A 17,161-nucleotide genomic window follows, 5' to 3' on the forward strand; every position below is an offset into this window, starting at 1 on the left:
TAATTGCCAGGCTTACTTCTAGAACCCTTTTTAAACAATGGAACCACATGAGCAATACGCCAATCCTCTGGCACAATCCCCGTTTCTAATGACATCTGAAAGATCTCCGTCAGAGCTCCTGCTATCTCTACACAAACTTCCCTCAAGGTCCTGGGGAATATCCTGTCAGGACCCGGAGATTTATCCACTTTTAAATTTCTTAAAAGCGCCAGTACTTCCACCTCTTTAATTGTCATAGGTTCCATAACTTCCTTACTTGTTTCCCACACCTTACACAATTCAATATCCTTCTCCTTAGTGATATCTTAGTGATACTTAGAGATATGATGTTGTGGCTATTACAGAGACTTGGATGGCTAGGGACAGGAATGGTTACTTTAAGTGCTGGATGTTTCAGAAAGAGCAGGGAGGGAGGCAAAAGAGGTGGGACTGTGGCACTGTTGATCAGAGATATTGTCACAGCTGCAGAAAAGATGGAAGCCATTGAGGGATTGTCTCCGGAGTCTCCATGGGTGGAAGTTAGGAACAGGAAGGGGTCAATAACTTTACTGGGTGTTTTTTATAGGCCGCCCAATAGTAACAGGGATATCGAGGAGTAGATAGGGAAACAGATCCTGCAAAGGTGTAATAATAACAGAGTTGTCGTGATGGGAGATTTTAATTTCCCAAATATCGATTGTCATCTCCCTAGAGCAAGGGGTTCAGATGGAGTGGAGTTTGTTAGATGTGTTCAGGAAGGTTTCTTGACAATATGTAGATAAGCCTACAAGAGGAGAGGCTGTACTTGATCTGGTATTGGGAAATGAACCTGGTCAGGTGTCAGATCTCTCAGTGGGAGAGCATTATGGAGATAGTGGTCACAATTCTGCCTCCTTTACAAGAACATTGGAGAGAGATAGGAACAGACAAGTTAAAGAAGTGTTTAATTGGAGTAAATGGAATTATGAGGCTATCAGGCAGGAAATTGGAGGCTTAAATTGGAAACAGATGTTCTCAGGGAAAAGTATGGAAGAAATCGGCAAATATTCAGGGGATATTTGTGTGGAGTTCTGTATAGGTACGTTCCAATGAGACAGGAAAGTTATGGTAGGGTACAGGAACTGTGTACAAAGGCTGTAATAAATCTGGTCAAGAAGAAAAGAAAAGCTTAAAAACGGTTCAGAGAGTTAGGGAATGTTAGAGATCTAGAAGATTATAAGGCTAATAGGAAGGAGCTTAAGAAGGAAATTAGAATGGGAAGGCCTTGGGCAGGATTAAGGAAAACCCCAGGGCATTCTACAAGTATGTGAAGAACAAGAGGATAAGAAGTGAAAGAATAGGACCTATCAAGTGTGACAGTGGGAAAGTGTGTATGGAACTGGAGGAAATAGACTTAATGAATACTTTACTTCAGTATTCACTTTGGAAATAGATTTTGGTGATTGTAGTAATGACTTTCAGCAGACTGAAAAGCTTGAGCATGTAGATATTAAGAAAGAGGATGTGCTGGAGCTTTTGGAAAGCATTAAGTTGGATAAGTCGCCGGTACTGGATGAGATGTATCACAGGCTACTGTGGGAGGCGAGGGAGGAGATTGCTGAGCCTCTAGCGATGATCTCTGCATCATCAATGAGGTTCCGGAGGATTGGAGGGTTGCAAATGTTCTTCCCTTATTCAAGAAAGGGAGTAGAGTTAGCCTAGGAAATTATAGTCCAGTGAGTCTTACCTCAGTGGTTGGTCAGTTGATGGAGAAGATCCTGAGATGCAAGATTTATGAACATTTGGAGAGGTAAAATATTATTCGGAGTTGGCAGCATGGCTTTGTCAAGGGCAGGTCGTGCCTTACGAGCCTGATTGAATTTTTTGAGGATGTGACTAAACACATTGATGAAGGAAGAGTGTAGATGTAGTGTATATGGATTTCAGCAAGGCATTTGATAAGGTGCCCCATGCAAGGCTTATTGAGAAAGTAAGGAGGCATGGGATCCAAGGGAACATTGCTTTGTGGATCCAGAACTGGCTTGCCCACAGAAGGCAAAGAGTGGTTGTAGACGGGTCATATTCTGCATGGATGTCAGTCACCAGTGGGGTGCCTCAGGGATCTGTTCTGGGACCCATACTCTTTGTGATTTTTATAAATGACCTGCATGATGAAGTGGAAGGATGGGTTAGTAAGTTTGCTGATGACACAAAGGTTGGATGTGTTGTGGATAGTGTGGAGGGCTGTCAGAGGTTACAGCGGGACATTGATAGGATGCAAGACTGGGCTGAGAAGTGGCAGATAGAGTTCAACACAGATAAGTGTGAGGTGGTTCATTTTGGTAGGTCAAGTATGATGGCAGAATATAGTATTAATGGTAAAACTCTTGGCAGTGTGGAGGATCAGAGGGATCTTGGGGTCTGAGTCCATAGGACGCTCAAAGCAGCTGCGCAGTTTGACTCTGTGGTTAAGAAGGCGTACGGTGTATTGGCTTCATCAATCATGGAATTGAATTTAGGAGCCGAGAGGTAATGTTGCAGCTATATAGGACCCTGGTCAGACCCCACTTAGAGTACTGTGCTCAGTTCTGATCGCCTCACTACAGGAAGGATGTGGAAGCCATAGAAAGGGTGCAGAGGATATTTACAAGGATGTTGCCTGGGTTAGGGAGCATGCCTTATGAGAATAGGTTGAGTGAACTCGGCCTTTTCTCCTTGAAGCGAAGGAGGATGAGAGGTGACCTGATAGAGGTGTGTAAGATGATGAGAGACATTGATCGTGTGGATCATCAGAGGCTTTTTCCCAGGGCTGAAATGGTTGCCACATGAGGACACAGGTTTAAGGTGCTGGGGAGTAGGTACAGAGGAGATGTCAGGGGTAAGTTTTTTATTCAGTGAGTGGTGAGTGCGTGGAATGGGCTGCCGGCAATGGTGGTGGAGGTGGATACGATAGGGTTTTTTAAGAGACTTTTGGAGAGGTACATGAAGCTTAGTAAAATAGAGGGCTATAAGTAAGCCTTGTAATTTCTAAGGTAGGGACATGGTCGGCATAACTTTGTGGGCCGAAGGGCCTATATTGTGCTGTAGGTTTTCTATGTTTCTATGACAAATAGATAAATAATGATCTTAACATTCAGTTCAAATGTGGAGAAAATGTCAGGAAACAGAAATAATCTTGGAAACTACAGTGTGGAGCGAGCTGCCTGAGCAAGTGGTGGATGCCATTTCAATTTCAACGTTGAAGAGAGGTTTGAATAGGTACATGGATGGGAGGGGCATTGGTTGATTGGACCAGCAGTGTAAATGGGTCATCATAAACTGGATGGGCTGAATGGCCTGTTTCTGTGTTCTAGTTTCTATGACTATGATTCAATGACAGCAAGTCTCAAGTCAGTGGTAAGGAAGCTAGTGGAGAGGATTCTGAGGGATAAGACTTGTGCGCTTTTGGAAGACCGTGGGTGAATGAGGGACAGTCAATGTTTCTTTCTGTGGGGCAAGTTGTGACTTATTGACTTGCTTGAGTTTTTTGAAGGATTGACAGAGGCAATTGGTGAAGGTAGAGCTGTGGGTGTTGTCCTCAAAGAATTTAGACTGTAAGTTCATCAAGAAGACCAGAGTCAGGCCATTTGCCCCACTGAGTCTGCAACACCATTCCATCATGGCTGATTTACTATCCCTCTCAACCCCATTCTCATGCCTTCTCCGATAACCTTTGATATCCACAAATCAAGAATCCATCACCCTCTGCCTTAAAGATACCCAATGAGTTGGCCTCCACAGCTGTCTCTGGTAATGAATTCCAGAGATTCACCACCCTCTGGCTCAGGAAATTCCTCCTCCTCTGTTCTCAAGGGAGGTTCTTGTGTTCTGAGGCTTTGCCTTTTGGTCCCAGACTCCCCCACTATAGGAAACATCCTCTCCATGTCCACTCTATCTAGGCCTTTCAATATTGGATAGGTTTCAGTGAGATCCCCCAGATGTTTGACAAGGTCCCTCATAGGAGGCTCATTCAGAAGATGAAGGTGCTGCTGTGGGGAGGGTGGGGTGGAGAGGGAGAGGGCAGCAGCTCAGTGCTGACTGAGGCCGGACCGGACCGGACCGTGGGTTGTGAACCACTGATTTACAGTGGGTCCTTATTCACGTTCCCCGCTGTACTGTGGGACCCGGTACATTTTACAGTGTTTATAAATCTCATTCCAGGTTCCCATCCCAATGTGGGAGAGGGGGAGGTGACCAGGACCGTCTGCTTCACTGAGAGTGAAAGCACCTGTTACTGGAGCCTGGATATCAAAGTGAAAAACTGCTCCGGTTACTTTGTGTATTTGCTGAAGCCGACACCCTTGGGTGACACCGTGTACTGTACAGGTAGGTCACAGATCCCCAGTGACACTGGAGTATGGGGGGCATTGGGGGAAATTCTGGGATGTCCCAAGTCACTGACACACAGACTGGGCTGTGTTTTCCAATTAACTGACCTGCCTGTGGTGAGCGATCACCTCCCTTGTATTCCCCTCACCCCAGGTTCGAAGTGAAGCTGCCCAGTCTGACCTGTGACATAGATCACAGAACAGAAAACAGTACAGCACAGTACAGGCCCTTCAGCCCACAATGCTGTGCTGATCTTTTAAACTAGTCAAGGTCAATCTAAGCCCTCTGACATACCTCTCCAATTTTTTATTGTCCATTTTTTAATGCCCCTAATGTATCTGCCTCAACCATCACCACTGGCAGGACACATCATACACCCACTATTCTCCGTAAAAACTATTTCTGATAACCACCTTACGCTCTCCTCCAGTCACCTTAACATTATGGCCTCATATTAGCCACTTCCACCATAGAAAATGGTCTCTTGCTGTTCACTCCATCTATGCCTCTTACCATCTTTTACACCTCTGTCAAGTCGCCTCCCATCCCCTTCACTCCAAAGAGAAAAGCCCTCTCTCACTCAACCTATCCTCATGAGACATGCTCTCTAATCCAGGTATCATCCTGGTGAATCCCCTCTGCACCCCCTCTAAAGCTTCCACATCCTGCCTATAATGAGGAGACCAGAAACCACCAGCCCACACCCGATCCACTCTGTCTTCAAATGGGGACCATGTGAGGATTTTAAAGGGGGTGAGGAGAAGGAAGCGGTAGGATGGATAGACTGAGGTGGAGGGGAGTGGGAAAGGTTTGAGGAGGGATTCTGGAGGTGAGGCAACGAGTGAGGAAGAGAGGAGGGAGTGGGGAAGTGGGGGCACATGGATGGAGACCGGAGGTGAGAATGGGAGAGAGGAATTGTGTGTGGGACAGGAAAGAAGGAGAGGGTGCTGAGAAAGTGCCATGGACAGATGGGGGTTGCGGAAGGTTCTGGAAGATTTTCTCCAAATTACACACTCCCCTGGCTTGGAAATACATTGCTGTTCCTTCAGTGTCACTGGGTCAAAACCCTGGAACTCCGGATCATCATTGTGGGTGTCCCCACACATCAAGGACTGCAGCAGTTCAAGAAGTCAGATCACCACCACAACCATCACCTTCTCCAGGGAACCTCTGGAGGGGCAGTTAAACACCGGCTCAACCTCTGAAACTCACGTCCTTTCAATGAATAAAAAAATTATTGGTACCCAGGGGTTGCTGAGGGCGGAAGTGAAGATGGGGGCTGTGGTTGGCAGAGAAAGAGGGTGGGGGACATGAGCTGCACATTAACACTGAACATCGTTCTGTCCCTCAGTCACAGACTCTGCACTCGGTGATCCGTGTGTAAACAACACCGTCCTGGATCAGCCCTGGAGGAGCACGAATTGTTCCAACACTGAGTGTACCGGTGGACAATGGATGGATGATGGAAATCTTGAAGTGGGATGGTACAGATTTAACAGGTAAAGTGAGGAGATAATCACTGAGAAACTGGACACAGAAGGGGAATGTAAACAGGGGAACAAGGGGTGTGTGAATGGGAAATGCAGGGAGACCGGGATCATCAGTGACTACACTGAGATGGGGAGTAAATGCAGGGAGAGGGGAGATCCCACATTCTCGGGGTAGAGACAAGAGGGAGGTACAACAGAGAGGGAATTCCCAGGATTGGGGGGTTATTGACCAGAGACAGGGTACGGACAGGGTGAGTGTAATTTCCCATGTCTCTCTGAGTGAATAAACTCCCTCAGATCAGGGACTGACTCTCTGATTGTTGTTTCAGTTCCGGAGGACGGAAGATTCCTGAGACGGTTGTTCCACAAGGTCACTGCTCCGGATGGATCCCAGGCTGGTTAAATGGTACGGTCAAGCTCAACATCAATTAGGGTCAGTTATTTTTGTGGAGGGTCAAACTGACAACCTGGATCTCTTCAGAGGGCCCTAGCATGGACACAGAACCCCATCTCCCTGAGAGGTCTCCCCACAGTCACTCGGGCCGCTCTACGGTCCTGTATTGTCATGGAGTGTGGTGGAGGAGTGACAACTTCCTGGAGTTGGGTTACAGAACTGATCTGCCCACTGACCCCATTCTGGATACGACCCGGAGGAGTTTCAATGGCCCCAGACTCATTTCAGTGATGGGGCAATCTCCAGGAAGTTGGGAGAGTCTGCAGACATCATTGTTCACCAATTAGTGGGATAAACTAATGGTTGTCATGGTAATGTAGCCGTTAGTGTGTCACTATTACAGCTCAGGGTGTCGGAGTTCAGAGTTCAATTCCAGTGTCATCTGTAAGGAGTCTCTGTCCGTCCTCCCCATGGAATACATGGGTTTTCCCCGGGTTCTCCGGTTTCCTCCCACTGTCCAAAGACGTACCGGGTGGGTTCATTGGTCATTGTAAATTGTCCCATGATGAGGTTTGGGTTAATCACTGTTGTTGAGGGTTCCTGGATGATGTGGCTCAAAGGGTCGGAAGCCCCTACTCCGTACATGATCGCCAAATTGATAAATAAATAGAATGGACTGGATATTCAGTTCAAATGTGGAGAAAATTTTGGGAAACAGAGAGTATTCCTGGAAACTACAGTGTGGAACGAGCTGCCAGTGCAAGTGGTGGATGCCATTTCAATTTTAACATTACAGAGAAGTTTGGATTTGTACATGGATAGGAGAGTTAGACAGCTGTGGTGCAGGTTGATGGGACAAGGCAGTTTAAATGGTTCAGCATTGACTGGATGGGCCGAAGGGCCTGTTTCTGTGCTGTAGCTTTCTGTGACTCTCTGACCAGTAAGTCTCACGTCAGTGGTAGTGAAGGCAGTGGAGAGGATTCTTCTGGATGGGACTTATGAGCATTGGGAAGACCGTGGGTGAATGAGGGATGGTCAGCATCTCTTTCTGCAGGGCAGGTCGTGACTTATGGACTTGCTTTGAGTTTGTTGAGGGATTGACAGAAGTGATTGATGAAGGTAGAGCTGTGGATGTTATCCTCAAAGAATTTAGACCATAACCTCATCAGACAGAGTTGCAGAATTGGGCCATTCAATCAATTGAGTCTGTAACACCATTACATCATGACTGATTTACTAACCCTTACATTTCAATTCTCATGCGTTCCCCTCATTACCTTTGACACCCTCACAAATCAGAAAACTTCTCAACCTCTGCTTTGCATTGATAAATGATGTGGCCTCCACAGCTGTCTGTGGCAATGAATTCCACGGGTTCACCACCCTCTGGTTAAAGACATTCTCCCTTACCTCTGTTCTAAAGGGAGGTTCTTGTGTTCTGAGGCTGTGCCCTCTGGTCCCAGACTCCCCCACTATAGGAAACATCCTCTCCATGTCCACTCCATCCAGGCCTTTCAATATTCGATAGGTTTCAGTGAGATCCCCCAGACGTTTGACAAGGTCCCTCATGGGAGGCTCATTCAGAAGATGAAGGTGCTGCTGTGGGGAGGGTGGGGTGGAGAGGGAGAGGGCAGCAGCTCAATGCTGACTGAGGCCGGACCGGACCGTGGGTTGTGAACCACTGATTTACAGTGGGTCCTGATTCACATTCCCCGCTGTACTGTGGGACCGGGTGCATTTTATAGTGTTTATAAATCTCATTCCAGGTCCCCATCCCAACGTGGGAGAGGGGGAGGTGACCAGGACCATCTGCTTCACTGAGAGTGAAAGCACCTGTTACTGGAGCCTGGATATCAAAGTGAAAAACTGCTCCGGTTACTTTGTGTATTGGCTGAAGCCGACACCCTTGGGTGACACCGTGTACTGTACAGGTAGGTCACAGATCCCCAGTGACACTGGAGTATGGGGGACATTGGGGGTTGTTTGGCGGAAATTCTGGAAATCCCGAGCTACCAACACACAGAGTGGGCTGTGTTTTCCAGTTTGCTGACCTGTCCATAGTCAGTGATCACCTCCATTGTATTCCCCTCACCCCCAGTCCCAAGTGAAGCTGCCCAGCCAGACCTGTGACATTGACACTTCAGCCCACAATGCTGGGCTGACTTTTTAAACTACTCAAAGATCAATCTAAACCCTCCTACATGCCTCTCAATTTTTCTATTGTCCATGTGTCTATCTAAGGGTTTCTTAAATGCCCCTAATGTATCAGTCTCTACCACCAGCACTGGCAGGATGTTTCACACACAAACCACTCTCTGTATTTAAAAAACCTTCCTCTCACATCCACCCTACACTTTCCTCCAAGCATCTTAAACTATACCCCCTGCTATTAGACACTTCTGCCCAGAGAAAACAGTCTCTGGCTGTTCACTCGATTTACGTCTCTTATCACCTTGTACACCTCTGCCAAGTCACCTCTCATCCTCCATCAACGCAAAGAGGAAAACTCTAGCTCCCTCAAACATTCCTCATAAGACAAGCTCCCTAATCCAGGCAGCATCCTGGTAAATCTACTCTGTACCATTTCTAGAGCTTCCACATCCTTCCGAGAATGAGGTGATCAGAAAGCACCCCCCCCCCCAACCGCACCTAATCTGGGACCACGTCAAGATTTTAAAAGAGGGGAGGGGATGGGGAACATTAGAGTAGAGGGGAGGGACAGGACGGGAAAGATGTTGACAGGGGTTAGTTGACAGTTGGGGGTTGTGGAAGTTTCCAGATGACTTCCGGTTGGCAGAGAAACAGGATCGGGAACGTGAGCTGTACATTAACACTGAACATCGTTCTGTCCCTCAGTCACAGACTCCACACTCGGTGATCCGTGTGTAACCCACACCATCCTGGATCAGCCCTGGAGGAGCACGAATTGTTCCAACACTGAGTGTACCGGTGGACAATGGATGGATGATGGAAATCTTGAAGTGGGATGGTACAGATTTAACAGGTAAAGTGAGGAGATAATCACTGAGAAACTGGACACAGAAGGGGAATGTAAACAGGGGAACAAGGGGTGTGTGAATGGGAAATGCAGGGAGACCGGGATCATCAGTGACTACACTGAGATGGGGAGTGAACACAGGCAGAGGGGAGATCCCACATTCTCGGGGTAGAGACAAGGGGGCGGTACAACAGAGAGGGAATTCCCTGGATTTGGGGCGTTATTGACCAGAGACAGGGTGAGTGTAATTTCCCATGTCTCTCTGAGTGAATAAACTCCCTCAGATCAGTGACTGACTCTCTGATTGTTGTTTCAGTTCTGGAGGATGGAAGATTCCGGAGACGTTTGTTCCAGAGGGTCACTGCTCCGGGGAGATCCCAGGCTGGTTAAATGGTAGGGTCAGAGTTTACATCAGTGGGACTCGGTTATTTTTGGGGAGTATCAAACTGATGACCCGGATCTCTTCAGAGGACCCTAGCGTGGACACATAACCCCATCTCCCTGAGAGGTCTCCCCACAGTCACTCAGACCGCTCTACGGTCCTGTATCGTCATGGAGTCCGGTGGAGGAGTGACAAATACCTAGAATTGGGTGACCATATAACAATTACAGCACAGAAACAGGTCATCTCAGCCCTTCTAGTCCGTGCCGAACGCTTACTCTCACCTAATCCCACTGACCCGCACTCAGCCCATAACCATCCATTCCTTTCCTGTCCATATACCTATCCAATTTTTTTTTAAATGACAATACCGAACCTGCTTCTACCACTTCTACTGGAAGCTCATTCCACATAGCTACCACTCTCTGAGTAAAGAAATTCCCCCTCATGTTACCCTTAAACTTTTGCCCCCTAACTCTCAACTCATGTCCTCTTGTTTGAATCTCCCCTTCTCTCAATGGAAAAAGCCTATCCTCGTCAACACTATCTATCCCCCTCATAATTTTAAATACCTCTATCAAGTCCCCCTTCAACCTTCTACGCTCGAAAGAATAAAGACCTATCTTGTTCAATCTTTCCCTGTAACTTCAGTGCTGAAGTAGGTACAGAACTGACCTGCCCACTGACCCCATTCTAGGTACAACCCGGAGGAGTTTCAATGACCCCAGACTCATTTCAGAAGTGGTGCAATCTCCAGGGTGTTGGAGGAGTCTGCAGACATTATCATTCACCAATTAGTGGGATAGATCAATGATTGCCATGGTAATGTAGTGGTTAGCGCGTCACTATTACAGCTCGGGGTGTCGGAGTTCAGAGTTCAATTCCAGTGTCATCTGTAAGGAGTGTCTGTCCGTCCTCCCCATGGAATGCATGGGTTTTCCCCGGGTTCTCCGGTTTCCTCCCACTGTCCAGACATGCCGGGTAGGTTCATTGGTCATTGTAAATTGACCCATGATTCAGTTAGGATTAATTGGGATTGTTGAGGATTGCTGAGGTGGTGTTGCTGAAGGGCCAGAAGCCCCTACTGCACTCTTTGTTGCCACATAGATAGATAAATAAATAAAACATATTTGAAATTCAGTTCAAATGTGAAGAGAATTTCGGGAAACAGGAATAATCCTGGAAACTACAGTGTGGATCGAGCTGCCTGAGCGAGTGGTGGATGCCATTTTGATTTCAATGTTTAAGAGGAGTTTGGTTGGTACATGGATGGGAGAGATGGACGGCTGTGGTCCGGGTACAGGTTGATGGGACAAGGCAGTTTAAATGGTTCAGCATGGACTGGATGGGCCGAAGGGCCTGTTTCTGTGCTGTAGCTTTCTGTGACTCACTGACCAGTAAGTCTCATGTCAGTGGTAGGGAAGGCAGTGGAGAGGATTCTTATGGATGGGACTTACGAGCATTGGGAAGACCGTGGGTGAATGAGGGACAGTCAGGGACTCTTTCTGCCTGGCAAGTTGTGACTTATTGACTCACTTGAGGTTTTTGAGGAATTGACAGAGGTGATTGATGAAGATAGAGCTGTGGATGTTGTCTTCATGGATATTAGACCATAACCTCATCAGACAGAGGTGTAGAATGAGGCCATTCAGCCCACTGAGTCTACAATGCCATTTTATCATGGCTGATTTACTATCCCTCCATCCAATTTTCATGCCTTCCCCTTATAACCTTTGACACCCTCACAAATCAAAAAATCTCTCAACCTGTGCTTTACATTTATAAATGATGTGACCTCCACAACTGTCTGTGGCAATGAATTCCACAGATTCACCACCGTCTGGCTCAGGAAATTCCTCCTCATCTCTGTTCTAAAGGGAGGATCTTGTGTTCTGAGGCTGTGCCCTCTGGCCCCAGACTCCCCCACTATAGGAAACATATTCTCCGTTTCCACTCTATCCAGGCCTTTCAATATTCGATAGGTTTCAGTGAGATCCCCCAGACGTTTGACAAGGTCCCTCAATGGAGGCTCATTCAGAAGATGAAGGTGCTGTTGCGGGGAGGGTGGGGTGGAGAGGGAGAGGGCAGCATCTCAGTGCTGACTGAGGCCGGACCGGACCGTGGGTTGTGAACCACTGATTTACAGCGGGTCCTGATTCAGATTCCCCGCTGTACTGTGGGACCGGGTACATTTTACAGTGTTTATAAATCTCATTCCAGGTCCCCATCCCAATGTGGGAGAGGGGGAGGTGACCAGGACCGTCTGCTTCACCTGGGCTGGAGACACCTGTCACTGGATACGGGGGATCAGGGTGAAAAACTGCTCCGATTACTTTGTGTATCGACTGTGGCCAACATCCTCGTATTACCATGACACTGAGTACTGGAATTACGCTGTGTACTGTACAGGTAGGTCACCGTTCCCCAGTGTGGTAGTTGTGGGGAAATTCTGGGACGTCCCGAGTCACCAACACACACCACAGGCTGAGTTTTCCAGTCGGCTGCCCTGCCCGTGGTCTGTGATCACCTTTCCCGTATCCCCCTTCACACCGGGGTCAGAATGAAACTGCCCAGTCTGACCTGTGACAGAGATCATAGAACACAGAACAGTACAGCACAGCACAGGCCCTTCGGCCCACAGTGTTGTGCAGATCTGCTCTGAGATCAATCTAACCCTTCCCTCCTATATAACCCTCCATGTTTCTGTCACCCACGTACATATGAGTTTGTTAAATGCCCCTAATGTATCTGTCTGTACCACCTTACAGGGTGTTCCACACACCCACCACTTTCTGTGTAAAGAAGTTTACCTCTGACATCCACCCTATAGTTTACTCCAGTCACTTTAAAATTTCACCCCCTGGTATTAGTCGCTTCCACCCTGGGGAAAAGGTCTGACTGTCCACTTGATCTCTGCCTCTTACCATCTTGTCCACCTCCATCAATCACCTCTCATCCTCCTTCACCCCAAAGAGAAAAGCCCTCACTAATTCAACCTCTCCTCACAAGACCTGCTCTGTAATCCAGACATCATCCTGGTAAATCTATTCTGCACCCTCTCTCTAAAGCTTCCACATCCTTCCTACAATGAGGTGACCTGAGACTCCCGGGCTGCCCTGTCACACATAGGGACCATGTGAAGATTGTTGGGGGGGAAGAGGGGAGGGCACATTGAGGAGAATGGAGGGGTCAGAGGGGAATGACTGGGTGGAGGGAGTGGGAAAGTGGAGAGGAGGGAGAGTGATGGGGAGAGAAAGGGGAGGGAGGAGGAATGACGGCAATAGAGGGAGATTATGGGTGGGAATGGGAGAGAGGTCTGGGGTACAAGATGGAACTGGAGGGAGGAGGGGTGCTGAGAGGGAGCTGTAGACAGTTGTGGGGGTGATGATTGGAGAGACAATGGATGCTGGACGGTCCACAGCTCAGGAATTGGTGGTGGGGATCATCAAAGGGAACGCTGATCCCCGTGGTCAGTCCCAGAATTTCATCCCAACTCCGAATGACAGGAGTCACCCGTAGTGATGAAGATTTTAGGTGAGATTCAGTGGTGGGAGACAGGTACGATGTTCCGGTGATTTTCTTTCTCCCATGTCTCCATTCCTTTACCCTAGACCTGGGTTCTTCTCCAAGTGAACAGGCCAAAGGGTCATCGACTGGAGGGGCCACCCAGGAACCATCCTCTGTCCCATCGGGAGACACGTCCTCAGGTAGAAAAACTTGACTATGGAAGGGGGGGGGGGGTTCATTCCACAACTCTGTGGTCTACAGGCTCTCGTGAGCTGATTCAGTGGTTATCTGTGTTTCTCAGTGGGATGTGAACGATGGAGTCCGTTCTATCCCCACTGACAATCTCAGGAGTACATGGGAAAGGGTGATTCACTCATCCGGAATGACCTGCCTTGGATGGAGGCCGGTCTGGAAGACATGTGGAGACGGCTCAGTGACAGAGCAGGGGGGGCTGAGACCTGGTGCTCAGGGGTGGGGGAAATGAAAGTGTCCGGTGGGTGAGGTTTGGAGTGACATTCAGGCAGGATGTTTTCTCTATTTGTTTAATTGTTACCACCGCTGTCTGTAAGGAGATTGTACATTCTCCCTGTGACTGTGTCGGTTTCCTCCCACATTACAGAGACGTTTGGGTTAGTAGGTTAATTGGTCACATGGGTGGTGTGGGCTCTTGGGGCCGGTTACTGTGCTGAATCTCTAAATAATTGATGGCCCAGTCCATCACGGATAAAGCCCTCCCCACCATTGAGCATATCGACATGGAGCGTTGTCAGCATTCATCATCAGGAACCTCCACCACCCAGGACATGCTCTCTTCATGTTGTTGCCATCAGGAAGAAGGTACAGGAGCCTCAGGACCCACACCACCAGGGTCAGGAACAGTTATTACCCCTCAGGCATCAGGCTCTTGAACCAGAAGGGATAACTTCACTCAACACTCACCGCATTACTGAACTGTTCCCACAACCTATGGACTCACTTTCAAGGACTTTTCACCTCATGTTCTTGATATTTATTGTTTATTTATACATTATTTTTCTTTTTCTTTTGTATTTGCACAGTTTGTTGTCTTTTACTCAATGTTTGTCCACATGGGTGTAATAGGACAGCACGGACTTGTTGGGCCGAAAGGACCCGTTACCCTGCTGTACCTTCCAATAAATGAGTAAATATTTTTAACTAATTAAAGGAAATTTTAATTTTCCACTGCACTGTTGCTGCAAAATGACAAATTTCCAGTGATGCCCAGTGGTGATAATTATTCTGATTCTGAGGATATATAAAAATGTGTAGAAGATTACGAGGGGTACAGATAGGGTCGACTCAGAGTGAAAGTAAGATTTATTATCAAAGTACTTCTTTGTCTCTATATACTACCCAGAGATTCATTTTATTGCAGTCATTTACAGGAAAATAAAGAAATCCAACAGAATTTATGAAAAACTATACAAAAACAATGACTAACAAACAGCCAATGAGCGAAATAAGGCAAATTATGGAGATAAAATGAAATAGTACTGAGATGATGTGTTGTAGATTCCTTGAACATGATTCTGTAGGTTGAGGAATCAGTTCAGAGTTGATGTGAGTGAAGTTATCCACGCTGGTCTGGAGTCTGATGGTTGTGGGTGATCAATGTTCCTGAAGCTAAGAGATTAAAAACACTTCATGCGGATATTATTTTTGCGCAAGAGACTCGTACAGAGACAGGATGAAGATCGCTTTTTTTTAATTTTGGAAGGGACCTTTATATCATTCCTTATCAACAATAAATTTAGAGGGGTATCTATTTTTGTTAATTCTAAAATCCCTTTTGTACACTTTAACACTGTTACTGATTCAATTGGAAGATATTTAATTGTCACTCGTTTATTATGTGTTCAAAAGATAGCTCTGGTGTGTGTTTATGCACCTAATTCAGACAGTTCTGATTTTTTTAAGAAGCTTTTTTCTGAGCTACTGAATCTAAATGAATATAAATTGATCATGTGCGGTGACTTTAACTGTTGCCTTAATCCGGCGATTTTCAGGTCATCAACCAATCCGTCGCTTCCTAAAAAAAGCGGCGATCTGTATTAACTCTTTCCTTTTAGATTATGGCCTGGTTGATATCTGGAGATATAAACACCCTAATGACAAAGATTTTTCTTTTTTCTCACACGTTCATCATAAATATTCAAGAATTGATTTTTTTTTCTAGATACACGGTTGTTATATTCTGTTGACGAGTGTGTGTATGATGTCATTGCACTGTCAGATCACGCGCCTGTGAAGTTAACTCTGGAACTCTCTGATAATTTTTTGAAAATGTCACTATGGAGATTGAATCCCATATTGTTAAAGAATCCAGGTTTTGTTAGTTTTATCAAGGAGCAAATTTCTATTTTTTTTAACTTAATACAATTGACGGTATGTCAAATTTGGTTATGTAAGATACGATGAAATCCTTTATTGGGGACAGGTAATTTCATATTCAGCAGATTTAAGAAGGAAAACCAAAGCGAAACTCTCAGTGATTACTAATAAAATTAGAGAGATAGATAAAGCGTACTCAGTAAGACCTAGTGAAGACCTATATAAGGAAAGGGTTGAACTCGAAACACAATATGATCAGCTTTTGACCTTCCCCATTGAACAGCAAATTTTAAAATCTAAAAGTCAGTTTTATATACATGGTGTTAAATCATGTAAACTGTTGGTTGGTCAGTTAAAGGCAAATATGGTCAGAAGACAGATTTTGAAAATACGTAGATCAGATAGAACTGAAATATTAGACCCGTATGAAATTAATAAGATATTTATGGATTTCTATTCTAATCATTATAAATCTGAATTCCCTGATAATACTATTATTATGAATAGATTTTTGCAAAAAATAAATATACCTAAAATTTCTACTCAAGATATTAATTTATTAGATGCACCTATTAAACAAGAGGAAATAGCCAAGGCTATATCCTCTATGTAATTAGGGAAAGCACCGGGACCAGATGGATATGCAGTGGAATTTTATAAGACCTTTAATGAAATGCTTACATCACATCTTTGTCAAACTTTCACTGGTTGTATATCTTATGAGAATCTTCTGAAAACTTTTTATGAGGCATCAATTTCATTGATTCCTAAAAAAGGAAAAGATTTTTCTGAATGTGCCTCTTATAGACCAATTTCCCTATTGAATGTGGATTTTAAAATTCTCTCTAAGATTTTAGCTAATAGACTTGAGAATTAATTGCCCACTGTTATCTCAAATGATCAAACTGGATTTATTAAAACTAAGTATTCACGTTTTAATATTCAATGACTGTTTAATATTATTCATTCTCTCTTAGTCAAATAATCTGAATGTTGTTTCTCTTGATGCAGAGAAAGCTTTTGACAGGGTGAAATGGCCTTATTTGTTTCAGGTTTTGGAGAGCTTTAACTTTGGACTGGGATTTATTTCCTGGATTAAAACTGATTTATCAAGCCCCAATGGCTGCGGTTATAACTAACAATCAAAAATCTCCTTATTTTAGATTATATAGAGGAAATTGTCAGGGTTACCCTCTTAACCTTTATTCTTTAATTTGGTTTTAGAACCACTTGTTATTGCTCTTAGGGATTCTAACTCTGTTCAGGGTATTAAGAGAGGGGATAAATTACATAAGGTTTTGTTATATGCAAATGATTTATTAGTTTATATTTCAGACCCTAGGAAATCTATTCCCTCTATGATATCCATATTTACTGAATTCGGTATTTTCTCTGGGTATAAAATAAATTTACATAAAAGTGAATTATTTCCTATTAATAATTATTCCGATTATTATGATCAAATACCTTTTAACATTGCTTAAAATTACTTTACCTATCTTGGTATTAAAATTACTAAAAATTTTAATGATTTAAATATAATTTTCTTCTTCAAATTGAATATACAAAACTAATGTTTTCTAAATGGTCGCCTATGATGATGTCATTAATTGGTTAATAAATGCTAAAAAATGGTAATTTTACCAAAATTTCTATATACGTTTCAAGCTGTTCCATCCTTTGTCCCGAAAACTTTCTTTGATAGAATACAT

General features: G+C 45.1%; 2 protein-coding genes across 3 annotated transcripts in view; both read left to right on the plus strand.

Moving 5' to 3' along the window:
• The window catches only part of LOC140722755 (uncharacterized), a 139,745-nt gene extending 126,434 nt beyond the window's left edge, over window positions 1-13,311 (plus strand). The window contains exons 7-13 of the mRNA XM_073037441.1: window positions 4,159-4,312; window positions 6,146-6,222; window positions 7,977-8,141; window positions 9,067-9,214; window positions 9,525-9,601; window positions 11,811-11,999; window positions 13,202-13,311. Coding sequence (XP_072893542.1) covers window positions 4,159-4,312; window positions 6,146-6,222; window positions 7,977-8,141; window positions 9,067-9,214; window positions 9,525-9,601; window positions 11,811-11,999; window positions 13,202-13,311 — 920 coding nt within the window. The remainder of the gene's footprint in view (window positions 1-4,158; window positions 4,313-6,145; window positions 6,223-7,976; window positions 8,142-9,066; window positions 9,215-9,524; window positions 9,602-11,810; window positions 12,000-13,201) is intronic.
• Window positions 1-17,161, plus strand: part of LOC140722753 (uncharacterized) — a 499,534-nt gene that overhangs the window by 306,354 nt on the left and 176,019 nt on the right. The gene's annotated exons all lie outside the window — the stretch shown is intronic.

The sequence above is a fragment of the Hemitrygon akajei genome, unplaced genomic scaffold (genome assembly GCF_048418815.1).
Source record: "Hemitrygon akajei unplaced genomic scaffold, sHemAka1.3 Scf000088, whole genome shotgun sequence".
NCBI classification, from domain to species: Eukaryota; Metazoa; Chordata; class Chondrichthyes; order Myliobatiformes; family Dasyatidae; genus Hemitrygon; species Hemitrygon akajei.